This window comes from Haliotis cracherodii, unplaced genomic scaffold (assembly GCF_022045235.1).
Source record: "Haliotis cracherodii isolate W230 unplaced genomic scaffold, xgHalCrac1.p SCAF_1, whole genome shotgun sequence".
NCBI classification, from domain to species: Eukaryota; Metazoa; Mollusca; class Gastropoda; order Lepetellida; family Haliotidae; genus Haliotis; species Haliotis cracherodii.
Window position 1 is genome coordinate 15,169,708 of NW_027266264.1, and position 20,930 is coordinate 15,190,637.

Below are 20,930 nucleotides of genomic sequence, written 5' to 3' on the forward strand. Positions count from 1 at the left end.
TTATATATTTGGAATTTTAATATGTGCATGTGTATACTGATTGTAAATGTATCATCACACTTACTTCCCTCATTTGGTGATCAGTTTTAGCCAAGCTTACACAGTTACCTAATACAAGTTGCCAAACAATAAATGCATGTCTCCAGTTAAAAAACTGTTTCTATGTCCGTGACAGGTGCCTTCAGCTGCAAGCCGTGAGATGAAGATCTCATTCTCAGATGGGACGACGCACACACTCAGTGCAGACCCAGCTGATGGTGGCCTCATCACTAAACAGGTGAGTCACATCAGCATCAGTCGATCACCCTAGAAGCAGAGTGACAGGGTGATAGTGTAGAGCGTGGTTGATACAGTTAAGCAACAATTTACACTTGATTTTCTTACACGTGTCCAGTAAATATAACATGGGATGATTTATGTTTTATACTATTTTTTAGATTAGCAATTAGGTCCAAGGCACTTGATCATCAAAGATGATGTCTATATCGTGAAGTTGGTGGAGATTCAGGGTTAGAACAGATCCCCAGTAACATGTTTGATGTACAAGGCATGGGATGTTGCTCATAATATCAATCACTGGTTTGTCTGATTGAGACTGACTTACTTACCAATACTGCCATCTTCCTGAGGCAAGAGAGTTAACTGACTTCAAAAGTACAGTTTCAACCCTTGCCGAACTAGGCTGGAATTCCTGGTCTGTTACGAGTCATGTCCCTTCTATGCCTCTCCTATGGACCAATTAGATTCCACCTCTCATGTCACTTGTATTTGTTTCAAACAAAATGGCGGCGCCAAGACAAGACGATCTGATCGACAATCAAGATCTATATTGTGATAAAATTGGTTCTTACATCGCAAAGTGCATCAAATCATGTGAGCGCCTTGATTAAAAACGTGATAAGATTAGGAAAATATCTGTTGACAACAAGTTGGTGGTGCACATGCTTTACAAATCCTGCAATCGACAGAAATCTGCATGACAGTTTACGAACCGGATTTCGATTTTGGTTCGCTGTTTTGATTGGACTATACATAGAATCGATAGTTCAGCCAAAATGTAACTCCATGATACCAGCCTAGTTTGGCAAGGGTGGAAACTGGACTTTTATAGTCAGTTAACTCCCTTGCCTCGGGAAGATGCATGACTGCAGGCTAACATCATACAACTGGAATATTGCTGAGTGTGATGTTATACAACAAAAAACAATATAATTTATGTCATGAGATTGTATTTCAAAATTTAGCTTGACATGTGACTGGGAAGAGTGTTTGTTCCGACAAGGTGACAGAGAGCTACATGGGTGTCCTGCCCCCTTCAGATGCACTTGGACCATTTCTAGTGCAACTACAGGCTGCCGTTGATCAGTACTGTGCCAAGAATATCCACAACCCATCAGCGAGAGTATCCAGCCTGCCATCTTCCGGCTCTACAAGAGACCATCAATATTTTGATTTCCAAACAAGCTATGGATTGCCTAGGTTCAGACCCAGCTACCCCGGGATACTACTCGCCAATCTTCCTGGTCACAAAGAAAGAGAGCTTGAATCTCCGGGTGATCTTCAATATGAAGACATTCAATTTGTTGTATTTCGAAGTTTTCACATGAATTTCATCTTGCTCCTTCAAACAATAACCCGGCCAGGCGACCATTGGTCAGTCAAGACATGTATCTACACGTACCCAGCCATCGAAAGCATCAGTATTTTCTCCGGTTTAATTTCCAAGGCTGCCACTGCCAGTGGAAGGTGCTCCCATTTGGATTTTCTTCGGCCCTGCAGCTTTTCACCCATATTATGAAGCCGATCATAAAGTTGCTGCATGTTCGAGGGATCATCTTCAAACCATACATCGACATTTGTTTTCACGCCCACGCCGATCCAGAGATCCTCATGCGACATCTAGAATTTATACAGCTATTGGTTCGATGATCCTCTCATGGATGTTGTCAATCATTCCTCTTCTCGTCTTAGTATGCTTCAATCCCATGGGTGTGATAAAAGAGATGCCGAGGTGGCTCACCTTATTGTCCATCAGAGATAGTGGTGGTGTCTGATTGCCTGGCGATCCCTTCCGGATCAGTTATCAGTTGTACACTGAATAGATTCCTATTCCAGCTGCACGTAACGATGTCCCACATAAAAACATGTAACACATGTTCAACATGATTTCATGTTGTTACGTCCTATTAACGTAAAGGGGTCAGTCACATCGCCTGTTACGGTGTTAGTCACCCACTTACGAGTTTTTACGACACTAAGACAGCCTCCGTGGTCTAGTGGTAGAGCGTCCGCCCGAAGAGCAGAAAGTCCGAGGTTACATCCCCGGCCACGTCATACTGAAAGACGTTAAAAGATGGTACTTGTTGTTACCCTGTTTGGCGCTCGGCATTAAGGGGCTGAAACAAGGACTGGTCGGCTCGGAGTCAGTATACTGTGTCTGAGTGGGGTATTCATGTTAAAATGCGGCATGGTATCTCAGTGAGCTAGTACTATAAATTGGCATCAGTCCGGACTAGTACAAGCAGCCACACAAGCACACACACATACATGCACCACGGTATATAAGTGCAATAATCTTGGATGCGACGTTAAACCCCATTTCACCTCCTCTTACGACACTAGGCAGTGTTATAGATTCTTTTGTTGAACACCAGCTTCCTCAGGTCTGTCTAACGGTTGCAGTCTTTACAGGCTAGGGTATATGAGCCCCACAGTCCAACCATGGGACAAATGCATCATATTATTATTATTACTAAACATATTTTATTGTCCAAAAAGACAAAGGGATTGGGCACAAGTGCAGCACTTATTACTGCCTTCTCCCTGAGAAGCATAGTATGAGATAGGATAAGTTAAAAAATGTGTAAATTTTACATTAAATTGTATATTTATAAACTTATCCTATCTTACACGCTCTATGCCCTCCCGACCTTCCCTGCATCACAGCTCCTCTAGCCTGTCAGCTCTAAGAAAGAGACTGATGTGGCAGGGCTAGTCAGGTGATCATGTCATGTGACGTTTACAGTGCGTGACCCATTTGTTGGGGTGACTATGGTGATGATGGGATGTGTTTGGGCGAAATGTTTTTAGAAGCTGGAAACATAGTTCAGGCAGGTTTCCACATTAGGATCAAAGGAAGAATTCAGAAATGCATAGTGTGAGACAGGATAGTAATAGAAATATACAATTCATGTAAACGATTACTTCTACTTTCCTTCCAGAAATGGCTAAATGCTTTAACAGAGCACATAGGATTTAGTACCCATTACACTCACCAGGGGGAGGTACAGAATGAGTACGCAGACGACATTGTTCCTCTGGGGACCATGCAAGAAGCACTACAGGTAGGCCATTTTAGCCACTTCAAACATTATATTCACAACAGGGATATCATTGAAACAAATATTTCTTATTGCAAAAGCCAACAAGCTGAGCTCTATACCAAATAGGGGGGCACAGGCGGCCCATTCGTCTAAGGCACGGCGATTCGCTATGCAGAGTTGCATCCCTTCGTCATGCCAGAAACCTATGATTGTGGGTTCGAATCCCGGTTCGCCCCGATTATGTTTCTATGTTTGTCAGCACCATACCTGTGTTGGTGGGCTTCACAGAAGTGGTAAACGTCTGAGACTTGTATCACTTCGGGCTTTCCTTCCACATTAAGCTGCACGTTGTGATATAACTGGAATACCATTGAAAGTGGCTTTAAACCTAACTCACTTCCTCACTCTATACCAAATAACAGTTAAGACAAGATATTTAATGGATGGCAACTTCTTTATCCTGTTATTTTTGGTTATGATACTGACGGAAACGTTACATCATAATAGAACAGAGAAGTTGTCATCCATACAGTATATTGTCTTTATGTCACTTCTAAACTTCTAAAAATGCCAGTCAAACAGTTTATAGCAATAGATGAGTGAGGGAGTTGGGTTTAACACCGCTTTTAACAGTATTCCAGTTATATCACGGTATGTCAGCTTAATGTTGGAGGAAAGCCCGAAGTGATGCAGGTATCAAACGTTTACCACTTCGGTGAAACCCACGAGCACGGGTATAGTGCTGACAAACCTAGAAACATAACTGGGGAGAACCGGGATTCGAACCCACAATCATAGGTTTCTGGCGTGCCCAAGGGACGCAACTCTGCACAGCGAATCGCGACGCCTTAGACGACTGGGCCACCTGTGCCCCTTCTAGCAATTAATGGGATGTTTTACCATGAGCTAGCTAATGTAGATATGTTTCCTTCTGGAGCTCAGTCATCTTGCATTCTGCATTCTTTAGTTAATCAGGCTCGCTGACTTGGTTGATGCATGTCATTGTCTCCCAATTGCGGGGATCGATGCTCATGATGTCAATCACTGGTTGTCTGGTCCAGACTCGATAATTTACAGACCTCTAGCATATAGCTGGAATATTGTTGAGTGCTGCGTTAAACGAACATCAACATCATCTTTAATTAATGTTTTATATTAAACCTTCTTATGGTTTTGTACAGAAAGTAAGGGATGAGTGGGTAAGAGAGTCTACTTCAATGTCCAATTATTATTTTGTTTATATCTGAGTCAGTATCCATACCTCTAATCAGTCTCACTTTTAGTATCAACATGCAAAACAATAGTTTCTGAAACTCATGTAGTTAGTTCCATGGGTGTCAGGTCTTATCTATAACAGGGACTCTAAAATAAAATATTAATTACAAAAATAAAAAGAAGAAAAAAGTTGTTTTAGCTCACCTGATTTTTTAGTTTTGCATTTTTTGTGTTACCTTGTATTATGACCTTAGTGATCTGATGCAATTATTCCAGAAGATAAGGGTTGCATCCCTGAGATCGTGAATTCGAATTACAGTCCCCCAAAGTGGAAAATGTTTCAGACCTGCCTCAGTTCAGGCTTTCCTCCCACATGAAGCTGTCACACTGTGACATTACTGATTACTGTTCGAAGCAGCGTTGAACCCCTCTCCCTTCTTGTTCCCCAGTACACCTACAGGAGATGTGTCATTGTTGTTACAGACAGCCCAGGCCCATCAGAAGCTGCTGGACAGGCAGGTCAAGCTGATGACCCAGAAGGTGGAACAAGTGAAGCAGTCCTCGCCCGGCAACACCTCTGTCAGTGGTGAGTAGACACGCTCTGGTGACATCAAAACCCCTGGCTCTATTCCTCACACGGGTACAATGTCTGAAGCACATTTCTGAAGTCCCATAGGGGATCTCAAGCATAAATCTGTTGTGTGATGTGGTGTGATGAGATTGAGGTTAAGGGGGTCTCAAGCATAAATCTGTCATGTGGTGTGATGAGAATGAGGTTAAGGGGGTTTCAAGCATACATTTGTTGTGTCATGTGATGAGAATGAGGTTAAGGGGGTTTCAAGCATACATCTGTCGTATTATGTGATAAGTATGAGGTTAATTAAGAATTGACCTTCACTTTGTGGGAGTTCATTGGAGTATGAACCTTCATAGAGTGAGGGCCAAACTGTATTCATACAATGTTTGGCCCTCACTCTATGAAGGTTCATACTCCAATGAACTCACACAAAGTGAAAGTCAATTCTTATAATTTTTTTATCACAATTTCTTACCTCAAAGGATGTAGGCACAATTTTATTTAGTACGTGTAACTTCATGTTTACACTGACAGCCATACAACAACCAGCTATATCGCAGAGTAAAATAGTTCCTCAAAAAGAGAGGTGACATGGGCGTATGGATGCACAACTTGCTCTTCAGAAACATCTTACGCAGCACATGTGTTCAAATCATATCCTCAGATAAACGTGATGAGAGAGATTTCCGAAGTTGTTAATGAACCTGTGCATGGTAGTTACATGTGTTAGTCAGACACAAAGGTTAATTCGTAGATTGCTGGAGACGGTCAATGTCTGCCTAGGCACGGATCGAGTCGATACTACGAGATGTTAGATGTGCATTTCTTCGTTTGTTCATTAGGATGGGCCGTAGCGAGGATATTCGTGAACAATCATGCAGTCATGCTCTCCCAAAGTATACTGAAACGCTGAGACCAAGAATAAAGGTTCCACATGATCAGAAAGAACGCTTTTGCATGTTTTCGTGCTTGGGAATTCCCAGGGGTTTTCCCAGGAATGTGGAAGTAGTCTGTCAGTGTTTGCGTCATTTCAAGAACACGGTCTCATGAAAAACGTATGCACTTCAAATTGTGTCGCTCATACACTTATGAACGTCAATTTGGCCGCCATGTGACCAACCTCTCGTCTAATGGAAAAGCTGTATATCGTGTAAACTTCAAATTAAAAAATTATAGGGGTTTCAAGCATACATCTGTCGTGTGGTGTGACGAGTATGATGATGGTTTCAGATGGCCTGAAGTCCGTGCACCAGGAAGTGGTCAGCATCCAGACATCATCCCAGGACATGTGCACCAGTCTTGCTCACTGCATGACGCTCTTCAGTCAACAAGAGGAGGTAACTCTCACTGTCTTACTTCATTGGGGCCATTATACTGGCTCAGTACACGTGTTATCTTGTCAAAACACTGGGCTTGGGCATGTATTTATCATATACACGCCAGAACAAGCCAATTATACTTGGGATCTTTTACAAATTGCAGCGCCACTTGAATATCTTTATTGTCAACCTTGTCCTTCAGCAGTTTAGTGTCCTTTTTGTGCACTGACGTTCTTCAGTACACATTGTTCTTTTTTTATATACGATGTCTTTCGTTTGTTGTTCATTGGTATTGTTTTGTATTTTGTATTCATTATTTGTAAGTGAACAATGACCTTTATTTGTAACATTCATTCTTTATTTGTAACATTTGACTTTTATTGCATACTTTTGCCCTTTTTCCAACTTTGTTTTTACTGGATGTTCGCCCATAGTTTTCTCTCCTTGGTTCATTCAAGTTCTAACCTGTGAAGATTCCGGGGTAGAATAGGTCTTCAGCAACCCATGCTTGCTGTAAAAGGCGACTATGCTTGTCGTAAAAGCCGACTAACAGGATCGGGTGGTCAGGCTCGCTGACTTGGTTGATGCATGTTATTGATCCCAAATGCGTGGATCGATGCTCATGATATTAATCACTGGATTGTCTGGTCCAGACTCCATTATTTACAGACCGCCGTCATATAGCTGGAATATTGCTGAGTGCGGCGTTAAACAACAAACCAACCAACCAACCATTCAAGTTCTTTGTTAAGTTCTCATGACAGTGATCTTGTCCAGTGGTTCCTGTGGGGACTCACAGTTCTGTGCTTGTTGTAAGAGGCAGTGTAATGGATTGGGTGGACAAGATTAGTGGCTTGGTTGATAGCATGTTGACATACCCAGATGGTGTGGGACGGTCTTGATAAAATAGCTGTGTATTGCTGAGTGCAGTTTCAAACAACAACAAAACAGACAAACAATGGTTCCTGACCCTCCTCCTGCTCTGTTGCCAGTCAGATACCAGGTGGCACAGGTGGCTCAGTTGTCTGAGGTGCTGCCATGGACTAGGAGGAGTGGCATGCCAGAACCTTGTGATTGTGGGTTCAAATCCCAGGTTGATTGTGGTCCTTGGTTTGTCTTTGTCAGCACCAAACTCGCTCTCATGGGTTTCAACAGAGTGGTAGACGTCTGAGACATTCATCACTTCAGGCTTACATTCAATATTAGGCTGATAACTGTTCAAAGCAGGGTTTAGCCCAACTTAATATCACGTATCAGAAACAATATTCAGTGTGACCTTTTTGTCAAGGTAGCAAGATTGGGATTTATTTTCACTAAAATAGCTCATCAGGAAATGGTGATCGTACAGTTGATGGTATTAAGTCTGAGTGTCAATCTAACACTTTACATGATAGAGATGATAAAATGGTTGTGTGTAGTTATTAACAAAAAAGTAATTTTAAGATACATTTTTAAAATACATTTTTAAAATACATGATGAAAGGTAGTACTTTCACAGCATGAAATTATCTAACTGTTAGTGTTTCCACTTTGTCAGTGTTCAGAAACCTGCCTGCCCACTGTTCTATGACTGATAACATTTCTGTGGAGATAGGTGAAATCGATTCCTACCTGCCTGACTGTCGGTAGATAATATGATTATTCTACCCTGACAATTTTTATTGTGACTGATGTGTGACTCACTTTCCTGAGAGCAAGAGTTACCTTTGTGCTTATTGAGCTCTAAATATTAAAAGCAAGAATATCTGAGAAAAATGATAATATTTGTTCTCTACTTAAGCATGTTGTTCCGAAAGTGGGCTTGCAACTGTCAAGATGGACTAGTTACATATGTGAGTCACCAGCCCACCTTGCTAGTTGGCAGTAAAGATTATTTCAGAAATTGTACACTGTAGTAAGTATTCCTCTGAAGCCTTTATTACCCACAAGGTTAACAATCGTATGTGCCCAAGGGCAAATATCACTTCACGTGCACCAGTGTATTGTTGACATCATTCAAATCTTTTTGTGTCATATGGTCGGAATTATGTCACACTTGAAACGACATCTTAGGTGGAGGTGATTTCATTTGACACATTGTGGTTTTCTAGGAAGGATTTAGAAATAATGAGAATAAAGAAATTATTACACTTACATGTGTGTCATACTGATTTTACGCTCTCGCTGGGGAACAAGTATTGTTACAATCGTTTCGTAAAATCAATACGACACACATGAAGGTGTAATAATCTCTGAAGCTTGCTTATCTGTTCTCAACACGTGTTGATATTTTGTACCTGACAAGTGTATTCCACAGGTGTTGACATTTTGTACCTGACAAGTGTATTCCACAGCTGTTGACATTTTGTACCTGACAAGTATACCGAACAGCTGTTGACATAACAGTCATCGTCAGCTGATTTACACTGTAATCTTTATCTGTTAATTGTATACATTTGAAAAAAAAGCTATCATATAATGGCCCTTGTTGGCCTCTTGTTATGTTGAACAATTCAAGTTAAATAAAAAGTTTTGTGGCAGGGGACACCAGAAATGGGTTTCACACATTGTAGGCATATGGGGAATCAGACCCTGGTCTTTGTTGTGACGAGTGAAAGCTTGAACCACTAGGCTACCCCACCACCCCAGACTATTATTAGCAGAGCTTACAGGACCCATTAGAATTGTACTGGACTCAGGCCTGGAAATAGTGGCGAAGGTCACAGACTGTTAACCTATAAACCTCTAAAATCAGAACGTGTGACACATTTTAGCCTTATCTGTTCTTTTAGTGGTGTTCTAAGCCAAAAACATACTTGTAAAAGGCGTTTAGAACACGTCTGATGTCTCTCATAACAATTCATGGACATTTTTCAAGTGGTGGGGTAGCATAGTGGTTAAAGCGTTTGCTTGTCATGCCGAGGGCTTGGGTTCGATTCCCCACATGGGTACAATGTGTGAAGCCAATTTCTGGCATAAAACCAAACTCACTCACTCTGATACTTGCATTGTGGTGAAATTCAAAAGCAAAGGCATGGTGCTGACGAACCCTGGAACAAAATCTGGGCTTCATACCCATGATCAGCAGATCCTGACATGGACGACATGATAAAACGGGTTTTTTAATCAGTCACTACTGAATACCAAAACTGGTCCAATGAGAATATATACCGTATTCGACATAATAAGCGCCCTGCTCTAATAAGCGCCCACGGCGATATTTGCTAATATATTGGCTAGTGAACAATCCCAATTAGCACCCCTTCCGATTTATCAACATACACAAAACCTCTTTATTCGTGTATAATACGTGTGTTATATGCATCCTTGATTGTGGGAAATTAGATTCTGGAAAAATACATCTGTCGTATATAAACATTTCAGGCTGTCAGCATAAACCACAAAATTTACGATCTTTTAACCCTGTTGTTTTTCACCAAAATAATATTCTAATACGAGGCCCCTATTTCTAATTTTGAGAGTGCCCTGGGCGCTTATTATGTCGAATACGGTATGTGGAGTTTATGGCATGGCTGATGGATGTTATAAGGTAGAAATATATCCTGAACGTCTGTATGTTTCTATTTCAACACTACATAAGCAACTACAGCAAACATTGTTAAGTTGGACCCTTTTCCACAAAGCGATCTTAGCACTAAGGTGATCATACCTCGTATACTTCAACAAAGATAGTCTTAGCACTAAGGTGATCGTACCTCGCATACTTTAACAAAGATAGTCGTAGCACTAAGGTGATCGTACCTCGCATACTTTAACAAAGATAGTCGTAGCACTAAGGTGATCGTACCTCGCATACTTTAACAAAGATAGTCTTAGCACTAAGGTGATCGTACCTCGTATACTTTAACAAAGATAGTCTTAGCACTAAGGTGATCGTACCTCGTATACTTTAACAAAGATAGTCTTAGCACTAAGGTGATCGTACCTCGTATACTTTAACAAAGATAGTCGTTGCACCAAGGTGATCGTACCTGACATACTTTAACAAAGAATGTCTTAGCACTAAGGTGATCATACCTTGTATACTTTAACAAAGATAGTCGTAGCACCAAGGTGATCATACCTCGTATACTTTAACAAAGATAGTCTTAGCACCAAGGTGATCGTACCTCGCATACTTTAACAAAGATAGTCGTAGCACCAAGGTGATCATACCTCGCATACTTTAACAAAGATAGTCTTAGCACCAAGGTGATCGTACCTCGTATACTTTAACAAAGATAGTCGTAGCACCAAGGTGATCATACCTCGCATACTTTAACAAAGATAGTCGTAGCACCAAGGTGATCATACCTCGCATACTTTAACAAAGATAGTCGTAGCACCAAGGTGATCATACCTCGCATACTTTAACAAAGATAGTCGTAGCACCAAGGTGATCGTACCTCACATACTTTAACAAAGATAGTCGTAGCACCAAGGTGATCGTACCTCGTATACTTTAACAAAGATAGTCTTAGCACCAAGGTGATCGTACCTCGTATACTTTAACAAAGATAGTCGTAGCACCAAGGTGATCGTACCTCGCATACTTTAACAAAGATAGTCGTAGCACCAAGGTAATTGTAGCTCGTATACTTTAACAAAGATAGTCGTAGCACCAAGGTGATCATACCTCGCATACTTTAACAAAGATAGTTGTAGCACCAAGGTGATCGTACCTCGTATACTTTAACAAAGATAGTCGTAGCACCAAGGTGATCATACCTCGCATACTTTAACAAAGATAGTCGTAGCACCAAGGTGATCGTACCTCACATACTTTAACAAAGATAGTCGTAGCACCAAGGTGATCGTACCTCACATACTTTAACAAAGATAGTCGTAGCACCAAGGTCGCATTGTGGAACATGGCCCTGGATCATCATACTCCAGTACAATCATCATCCTATTTCTTGATTAACATATTGTTACAAGAGAATGGCTTTGATATGTATATATGAAGACGTTCCTGACCGAGTACATCATAATCACCCAACGAGAGTGTTCCACACGAGCAGAGTTTTACTGTTTATTATGTACCTCAGTGTGAAAGACTGAGTTTTCTGAAGATGAGAAAAGGGATATTTTTATTGCAGTGAACATACCGGTAACACTTAATATTTCAATGCAGTGAACATAACACTGAATATTTCACTGCAGTGAACATAACACTTGATATTTCACTGCAGTGAACATAACACTGGATATTTCACTGCAGTGAACATAACACTTGATATTTCACTGCAGTGAACATAACACTGGATATTTCACTGCAGTGAACATAACACTTTGACGGAACTATTGCCATTCAAGAGTTACCTCCCCTCAAATTGTCTCCCTTTATCGTAAGTAAGTAAGCGCCATTTTTGTTCCGTCGCTTCCAACACTGGTCTCATGGCTTTCAAGAATATGCTTTTGAAGTTGATTTTGTTTATAATCATATCCAAATGTATGATAAAGAATTTTCGTTATATATATTTTTAGACTTTTGTTTATATTTTTTAAGATTTAACAAACTCTGAACTATTGAATATCCTCTAATCAATAGAAAGCAAGTAAACATTGTCATATATGAATCACCTAGTGATTGATGCAGATAGACATATTTGTGCAGTATTTACCAGACATGTTAGATTGATGTCTTTGTGGATACTACTTAAAAGAATTGGCAGAACACCTAATTCTTTCATATTACTATAGTTAATCTGTCATGGCATGGGGGGCACAGGTGGCCCAGTCATCTTAGGCGCCGCGATTCGCTGTGCAGAGTTGCGTCCCTTGGGCACGCCAGAAACCTATGATTGTGGGTTCGAATCCCGGTTCGCCCTGATTATGTTTCTAGGTTTGTCAGCACCATACCCGTGCTCGTGGGTTTCACCGAAGTGGTTAACGTCTGATATCTGCATCACTTCGGGCTTTCCTCCCACATTAAGCTGACACGCCGAGATATAACTGGAATACTGTTAAAAGCGGCGTTAAACCCAACTCACTCACTCACTCACTCACTCACTCACTCACTCACTCACTCACTGTAATGGCATGACACATGATCTCTACTGATATGAAAGGTTTGAGTGTTCCTTAACTTCATTTGAGTAGTATACTTGACCATCGTGACTTATGTTTCACCTCAAAGTGAAATGTGTGTGGTAGATGTAGACCTGTATGTGTTGAGTCATCCATCTATGATTGTGATGACTTTGATGCTGTGTGTGGTATTGAGACAGGTGTGGTTCCATCACAGCAGGGAACAGTAGAACCTCCACAGGTTGCACCAGGAAGAGTCTTGTACAATTGGTTGGGCTGTACATACCTGGCCAGCTGCTGGGATAATTACACAGGTGATGAAGTTGGACTTCAAATAATAATATGGAGAACATTAAATCGAGGGAAACTGTACCATTTATTCTTTTCATTTTAAAAAAAATATCATATTTTATGGATAATTAATTTTCTTATTAAGTGACGAATGTTTTCAATTATTGTTAATATGGTTAAAAATGTTGTACTGAGTTATATGAGTTTTTATATAATATTTGTCCAAGTATATTTTTCTATATTTTGTATTCAAACTCATTTAAATTTCTAATATTACAACTATTAATTAATGTGGTAAGGCTATATCTTTTAGGGGGTGGGGGGGGGGGCGCACATGGGCAGCCCAGTGGTCTAAGGTGCCACGATTTGCTGTGCAGATTTGTATCCCTTCGGCACGCCAGAAACCCACGATTGTGAGTTCGAATCCTGATTCCCACCGATTATGTTTCTAGATTTGTCAGCACCATACCCGTGCTCGTGGGTTTCACCAAAGTGGTAAACGTCTGAGACCTGCATCATTTCGGGCTTTCCTCCCACATTAAGCTGACACGCCGTGATATAACTGGAATACTGTTAAAAGCGACGTTAAACCCAACTCACTCACTCACTATATCTTTTTATGGAAATACTGAGATGTAGTACCTTGTTTTGTTGACATTGGTGAGATGATCATTATGATTAATATTATTTTAGCTGTGTCAAACTTGTCAACATAAACATATTTCTGATATATATATGCATATGATGTCTTATCAGTGAAGTAAGTATATATTTTATAAATATAAATGAATGGACATAAAAACTACTTATTTTTAGTTGAAGTTCAAAACAAATCTGTGGTTTCTGGTAGTCATGGAAATGTCATGATTGTTGAATAGATTACATGATATTTATGTCAAACTATCTCAAGAATGAAAGTTTATATGACAGTGTTACATGAGCTATATTTATCTTGTTTCACATCGACATAAGGAAGTTCAGTTCACGTGGTCAGGTGTGTTTACTCATAAGAACAAACAGGACAAACTACACTGACAACACAAAGACTTGACTAGAATTACCCTGTTCGGTGTGATCAGACAGGGTGAGGTGGAGCATATTTCTGGACATGTGGAAAAAAATCGACATTTGAATTCTCCTTCTCGGTGGTATAGGTAGGTCTCGTCAACCTTCTGTTGGAAATGTGGCACTTTTAGTCATATGTCACAGCTAGGTGTTCATATTGTCATTGTTATACTGGAGAGATTGTAGAGGATTTCCACATTGTGTAAATGGGTATTTATTGATGAACAAATGTGATCGTTCTACGTTCCTTCCCCTTAATATTCAATTGATTGGGTCTGTGTGAAGACTGCTAATTGTTTCGGTTAAATTTTATCAAACTATTTTCAAACATTCTATGTTCAACCAATGAATGTGATTCGTTCATGCTCAATCTAATTTTGAAAGGATATATTTTACTTTACTTGAGCTTTCTACTGAGCTCCTTGTAGTCTCATGTCATTGCATCTGTTGTCCATCTTATGTTTTGCATCCCTCCTTGTGACTGGTTCATGAAATTGTTATGTTGCATGGTGTCTCATGACGTCTCATGGCATCTCATGGCACCTCATTGCATGGCATCTCATGGTGTCTCATGACTTCTCATGGTGTCTCATGGCATCTTATGGCATCTCATGGTGTCTCATGGCATCTCATGGTGTCTCATGGAATCTTATGGCATCTCATGGTGTCTCATGGCATCTCATGGCATCTCATGGTGTCTCATGGCATCTCATGGTGTCTCATGGCATCTCATGGCATCTCATGGTGTCTCATGGCATCTCATGGCATCTCATGGTGTCTCATGGCATCTCATGGCATCTCATGGTGTCTCATGGCATCTCATGGTGTCTCATGGCATCTCATGGTGTCTCATGACTTCTCATGGTGTCTCATGACTTCTCATGATGTCTCATGGCATCTCATGGCATCTCATGTCGTCTAATGGTGTCTCATGGCATCTCATGGTGTCTCATGGCATCTCATGGTGTCTCATGGTGTCTCATGGCATCTCATGGTGTCTAATGGAATCTCATGGCATCTCATGGCATCTCATGGTGTCTCATGGCATCTCATGGCACCTCATGTCGTCTAATGGAATCTCATGGCATCTCATGGTGTCTCATGGTGTCTCATGGCATCTCATGGCACCTCATGTCGTCTAATGGAATTTCATGGCATCTCATGGCATCTCATGGTGTCTCATGACTTCTCATGATGTCTCATGGTGTCTCATGGCATCTCATGGTGTCTCATGGTGTCTCATGGCATCTCATGGCACCTCATGTCGTCTAATGGAATCTCATGGCATCTCATGTCATCTCATGGCACCTCATGTCTAATGGAATCTCATGGCATCTCATGGTGTCTCATGGCATCTCATGGCACCTCATTGCATGGCATCTCATGGTGTCTCATGGCATCTCATGGCACCTCATTGCATGACATCTCATGGTGTCTCATGGCACCTCATTGCATGGCATCTCATGGCATCTCATGACATCTCATGGCATATAGCTGGAATATTGCTGACTGGGGTGTTAAACAACAAACAAACAAACAAACCTATTGAAAAGAGCAGTCTATCATGCAGCAGAATAATTTCCTTGGTTGCCAAGCTATTAACTCAGCTAGCATAATTGTGATTCAGTGTTCATAATGACTGACATGTTTGCTATTTAAAAAAACAGTTTCTTGTTTGATAAGTCAGCCACTTTGAACGCATAACCAAACATGAAATATTTGTCAGATAGGCAGTGGGTGTAGGTGACGTTTGTAGGTGGTTTGTCCTTGCTATGGTATAATGAAGACATGCTATCTGAAATCAAATATCAACTGTTGTGATAGTCGCTATGACGTCCATGGTAGAAGTATGACAAGGTTTGGTGATTTGTATTCAGCTTACAGTTGTTCGTGTCAGCCTAACTGGGTATCACGGTAGTGTGTGACTTGCTTGGTTTAACAGGCAAGAAGAAAAGCTGAATGTATTATTTAAGTGAAGGACGTTTATTATGATTACAGTATCAAGTATTGTCCAGGATGGTTGTGTGTCTTTATGTCGTGTTCATGTTGTTACACATTGAATTTGATCAGTTGTCATGGTTATTCAACAACAAAATTAAATCTCACAGTTCTAAGGTGTACATTTCTGTTTCCAATCAAATATATACCAATATCAAGCATACAATGATACAACAAACTGACTAACAAAATTTTATTCAAAATTTTTCAAAAATATTACGTGTGTATATTTCTTTCTTATTTTAGTGGCCAAATTTTATGGTGATCTGTCAACACTTACAGAGGGATTATCCCCCAACAAGTCCATTCCCGATCTAGATCTGCTGCTAGTGTATGAGACCCAGAGGTTGTCTGTGTGTAATTAGAGAAATTGTTTACCATGGTTACTGCTAGATTAATAAACATTATTTATTTGACTTGGAAGACAAACAAAATGGGATTTGAATCAGTTGAATTATAACTTTGCACACAATGCCTATTTGGCCCAATACTAGTCTAACTTTATGAGTGTTGGTTGGTTGGTTGTTTTTTGCTTAACACGGCACTCAGCCATATCCCAGTTATATAACTGTATGGTCTGTAAATAATCAAGTCTGGACCAGACAATCCAGTGATTGACTAAAAATTTGATCCACGCAATTGGGATATGATGACAGACATCAACCAAATCAGCGAGCCTGACCACCCGATCCCGTTAGTTGCCTCTTACAACAAGCACAACATGGGTTGCTGAAGACCTATTCTAATAGATAATATATTATTGGGTTCATCTGCCACGACAGCAGTATAATGCTGTAATATGCCCCATCTTCAGTCACTGAAACAACGCCAGTGACAGATGGTGAGGTCAGTTGGTTGGCAACATCACTGATCTTCTGTGAACAAGTGGTGGAAATTAAAGGTCATAAAATACACATATGCAAGGCCACATTGTGAACAGAATGAGAGCAGTTTTTTGTACCAAGTGTCAATATTTGTTTTGTCTTAGATGGCATTATGGAAGTCTGTGAGGGAAAACCAACATTAAATATGTTTAAATGTATACTATGATGCAGTGATAAGCATTCACTATTGTCTAAGGAGGGTTTGTTTTCTCTATTAGAAATTTGATTAGTAGAGATTATACAATGCTCTTTTTCCAATGCTGGCTCCCCACAGAGATATCACTTGTGGTATCTTCAAGGAGATATTGTTTTGCTGATCAACCATTGGTCAAATGACAAATGGATGGGATTAAAATATCTAAATTTAACACAAGTAATTCTGTTTTAAGCTACCTTGACCTTGAAGACATACTTTCCGTCATTGCTCATTTCACTGACCAATTTCTAACTATGATAAACGTTCCAGAGGCAAACACGTCAAGACATTTTATGACCCTTTGCGGAAATTGTCACTGTTGCGAAGAGAAATGGATAATACGAGGGTTGTTCATTGAAGATTTCCCCTAAACCACTTAGGATTATCATATTTGGTTGAAATTTCACATGTGCAATGATACATGTATCTATGGGTTATGTCTGAATTTGCAGCACCGAACTATTAATCTTACCACTTTTACAGGTGTTATGATCGAGTAGGGTGTGACAATGGAGCCAGTAGAATACCGAGCAGTAATTAGGTTTTTATATTTGAAAGGTCGCACACCAAAAGAAACGTTTGATGAAATGAAAGCAACTTATGGGGAAGATGCCCCATCATATGATGTTGTCAAACACTGGCATCGCCAGTTCAAGTGGGGTCGGACATCTGTGGAAACAGCTGTCATTCCTGGTCGCCCCCATTTAGCCATTGATGAGGACACTATCCATCAAGTGGAGACCCCTCGTAGCTTAGCTCACTATTCGGCAACTGTATCCTGGGACATTGATGCCAAAGTTTAACATTGTTCCTAAACCTGTCTGTTTTCTGATTCCATTGCAAACAGCGTTGTAGACAGACTGTAGTCTGTTGTACAAATATATCCAATACAACCCATGCAAGTCTATAATGTTTAGCAAGTCTAATCAACTGCAGTAAATATGAAGATAGTCTCTGGGCTCCTTTTTATTAGAGATAATAATTATTATTAAGATAATTTAATAAGTGTTTTTTTCTGAAAAATAGGTTCATTTCAGTGACTAGATGTTAGTCTAGAGAAACTGCACAAGTTCTCTTTGCAACAAGAGTAGTTCAAGTTTTGTTGAGATTCAGTTTTTTTCACATAAGCCTATTAAATTGTTGGAAATTACATAGCATTTATTTACCATAAAATTTGTGTCACTCCCCGACAGAGTGAAACTGTCTGTAAGACACATAGACATGTTCAAGGTTATTATGGATTGAAGATGTGATAATTTAGCATTCATAAACACGCCAGTAGGTGGACTTGTATTGAGGACTCATCTCAATTGTTTGGCAGTAAGTATATCCTTGATACAGACCTGCCTCATCTGTCAAAGGGCTGTCAAGCTGTCAGTTGGTCATTAGCCAGTTATTGTGGCAGCCATGGATCGTGTAGCCTTCTATTCAGCTACTCAGACAGACAGGGGGATCTTCGGTGCAGGATATTGTGGACTTATCTGTTAATCATGTCTACCTGTTGTTTTCCCAGGTTCAAGAAGGTAGGGTTAATGTGGTTCATTTATGTAAATTGTATTGATATTTGGTGCATAATCTTAGGCAGGACAATTGTTTGACTTCATGCTGCAGATTTATCAAAGCATACTGTAAATCTTGAAATTATTGCAAGCGTGAATTAAATGTGAAAAATGCGAGTGCTCTCATTTTTAAACATCGCATTTATATCAACAATACAACATTTTGGATAGCAAAAATACCAACTTAGACATATGCTGATGTATTCCACACCACTGTTTATTGAGCAGCACTTGTATATAAAGTATATAAACAATGTCATTCAAACACTAATTACATCCTGTGAATTGTCACTGCAAGAGTTCTACTCACTTTTGTCATCACTGATCACACCTGCAAGATCCAGACAGACGCCACCCTTTGTTCTTTGCGACTGCATCAAAGGCCGACACGAGCCAGCGTGCATGTATTGTTTTTGCGGAAGTACTTTACTCAGCGCTAATAAGCTGTGCTATTTGGTGTGTGATTGGATTAATGTAAGGTTGGATTAAGGTAAGGATTCGAAACCTGACTGAGGACATCTTTAGATAGAAATCCACTGATGCTTGAGAGGAGGGGTTGTCGCATTCATATTGAGTCGCATTTTTGGCTAGGGTCCAGTGGTCACATTCTTTTGGAGACGCATTAATTTCACGATTTACAGTATAATCTTAGTAAGCAGGTGCTTTCTTTGACAGGCTGAGATCTCCTGTAGGATAAACATATATGAGGATTTGTATATTAGCTGTCCTACAACTCTAGCTCTACTTAGAAATATATTATGAAGTATGCAAATTTAGAACTTTACTTTAACACTGATACCATGGGGATTTCAGGACATCCCCCAGTATACATATGTCAAGGCCATGGTGAAATGTCCCAGCCCTAGTCCAAATTTACTACCCGGGTACCAACCTCCCTATTACCCGACCCTACCCGGGTACCTGCTGTAGGTCTCAAGAGATAGGTAAAACATGTCCGATTGGGAATAGTTTGACCGTACTTCTGTCAAAATAAATTTAGATACACGGATAAACCTGTCTTGTCATGCATAGACTGAAGTTGACTGATGTTTTATTATTATGCAAACATATAAAGTCAGAAGGAATGTGTGCAAAGTCAGAAAGAAATGTGAACATTTATCACTAATAGTGTAGCCATAGAGCCATTGAACAATATATCACGTGACTAACCACGGGTCCGGGTAGTCCTGTGGGTACCCGGGTCCTACTCGGTATCCACCCGACCCGGGTACCCGATTTACCCGTCCCAGCCCTAGTCCCAGCTGTATCTTTCAATGATGCTCATCTTCCCGTGGCAAGGGTGTTAATTGACTTTAAAAGTCCAGTTTCCACCCTTGCCGAACTAGGCTGGAATTTCCAGTCTCGATCATAGCGCCACCAGTGGCTATTACAAGTTATGTCCCTTCTTTGTCCCTATTGCCCAATCAGATTCCACCTCATATATTCACTTGCATTTGCTTCAAACAAAATGGCAGTACCCAGTCAAGATGATCTGATCAGTAATCAAGCTCTATATTTCTATATTGTAATAAAATGGTCTTACCATGCGAGGTGCATCAAATCACTTGAGCACCTTGCTTAAAAACATGAAAAGATTTGCAAAATATCTGTTGATGCCCAATTGACTTGCTATGCTAATCCTGCAGTCAATCGAAAGCTGCACGTTGAATTCTATGTTGTTTCAAAACCACATGTCTAATTCGTTGCACAATTTTGACTGTACTATGCAAAGACTCCTGTTTGTCTCGCCAAAATGTAACTCTGAAATTCCAGCCTAGTTCGGCAAAGGTGGAAACAGGACTTGTATATGGTCAGTTAACTCCCTTGCCTCAGGGAAAGGAATGATGCTTTTTCCAATACATTGATGACGATCATTTGTGGAGATCTCGACATGATTCTTTGACTTTTCGCGGGTGTTTATTACGAGCTAAACATCACCAGATTCTTTCCAGCAAATGCACGAAAATATTAGTGTTCAATATTTGTGATGATTACTCTTCATATTCATTTATGTGGCCAAACCTGACTGTCAAGTCCTACGTCTGTAGTCAACAAATACCACTGAATGCCCCGGGCTATCAGACCAGGAACTGACTGATCACCCTACCATTGTCTTTACTTGATCCATGTCCTGACTGACACCCATTATTGTCAAGTGTCACATATCCTCTTTGATCATTTATTGGTCGCATGGAGCAATCTCCATTAGAAAAATGTGTGCTGAACTGTTGATTGATTGAAAACACCATGTCTGTGCCGAGTTATTGCTTTTTTTACTCCACATTTGATTCTTATAATATGAAACAATTTGAAAAGAGGAACCTATGAGAGTATAGCTCAAAAGAAAAATAAACATTTGACAGGTGAGATGAGGTGAAATTGGGTTTAACGTCGCGTCCAAGATTATTGCACTTGTATTGCGACGTGCAAGCACGTGTGTGAGTGGCTGCTTGTACTAGTCCAGACTGATGCCGATTTATAGTGCTATCTCACT

The 20,930-nt window shown here is 40.3% G+C and overlaps 1 protein-coding gene across 1 annotated transcript in view; it reads left to right on the plus strand.

The window, feature by feature from the left end:
• Positions 1-20,930, plus strand: part of LOC139473479 (oxysterol-binding protein-related protein 1-like) — a 119,531-nt gene that overhangs the window by 15,267 nt on the left and 83,334 nt on the right. The window contains exons 11-14 of the mRNA XM_071256080.1: positions 176-277; positions 3,222-3,344; positions 5,022-5,124; positions 6,346-6,452. Of these exons, the coding sequence (XP_071112181.1) occupies positions 176-277; positions 3,222-3,344; positions 5,022-5,124; positions 6,346-6,452 (435 nt within the window). The remainder of the gene's footprint in view (positions 1-175; positions 278-3,221; positions 3,345-5,021; positions 5,125-6,345; positions 6,453-20,930) is intronic.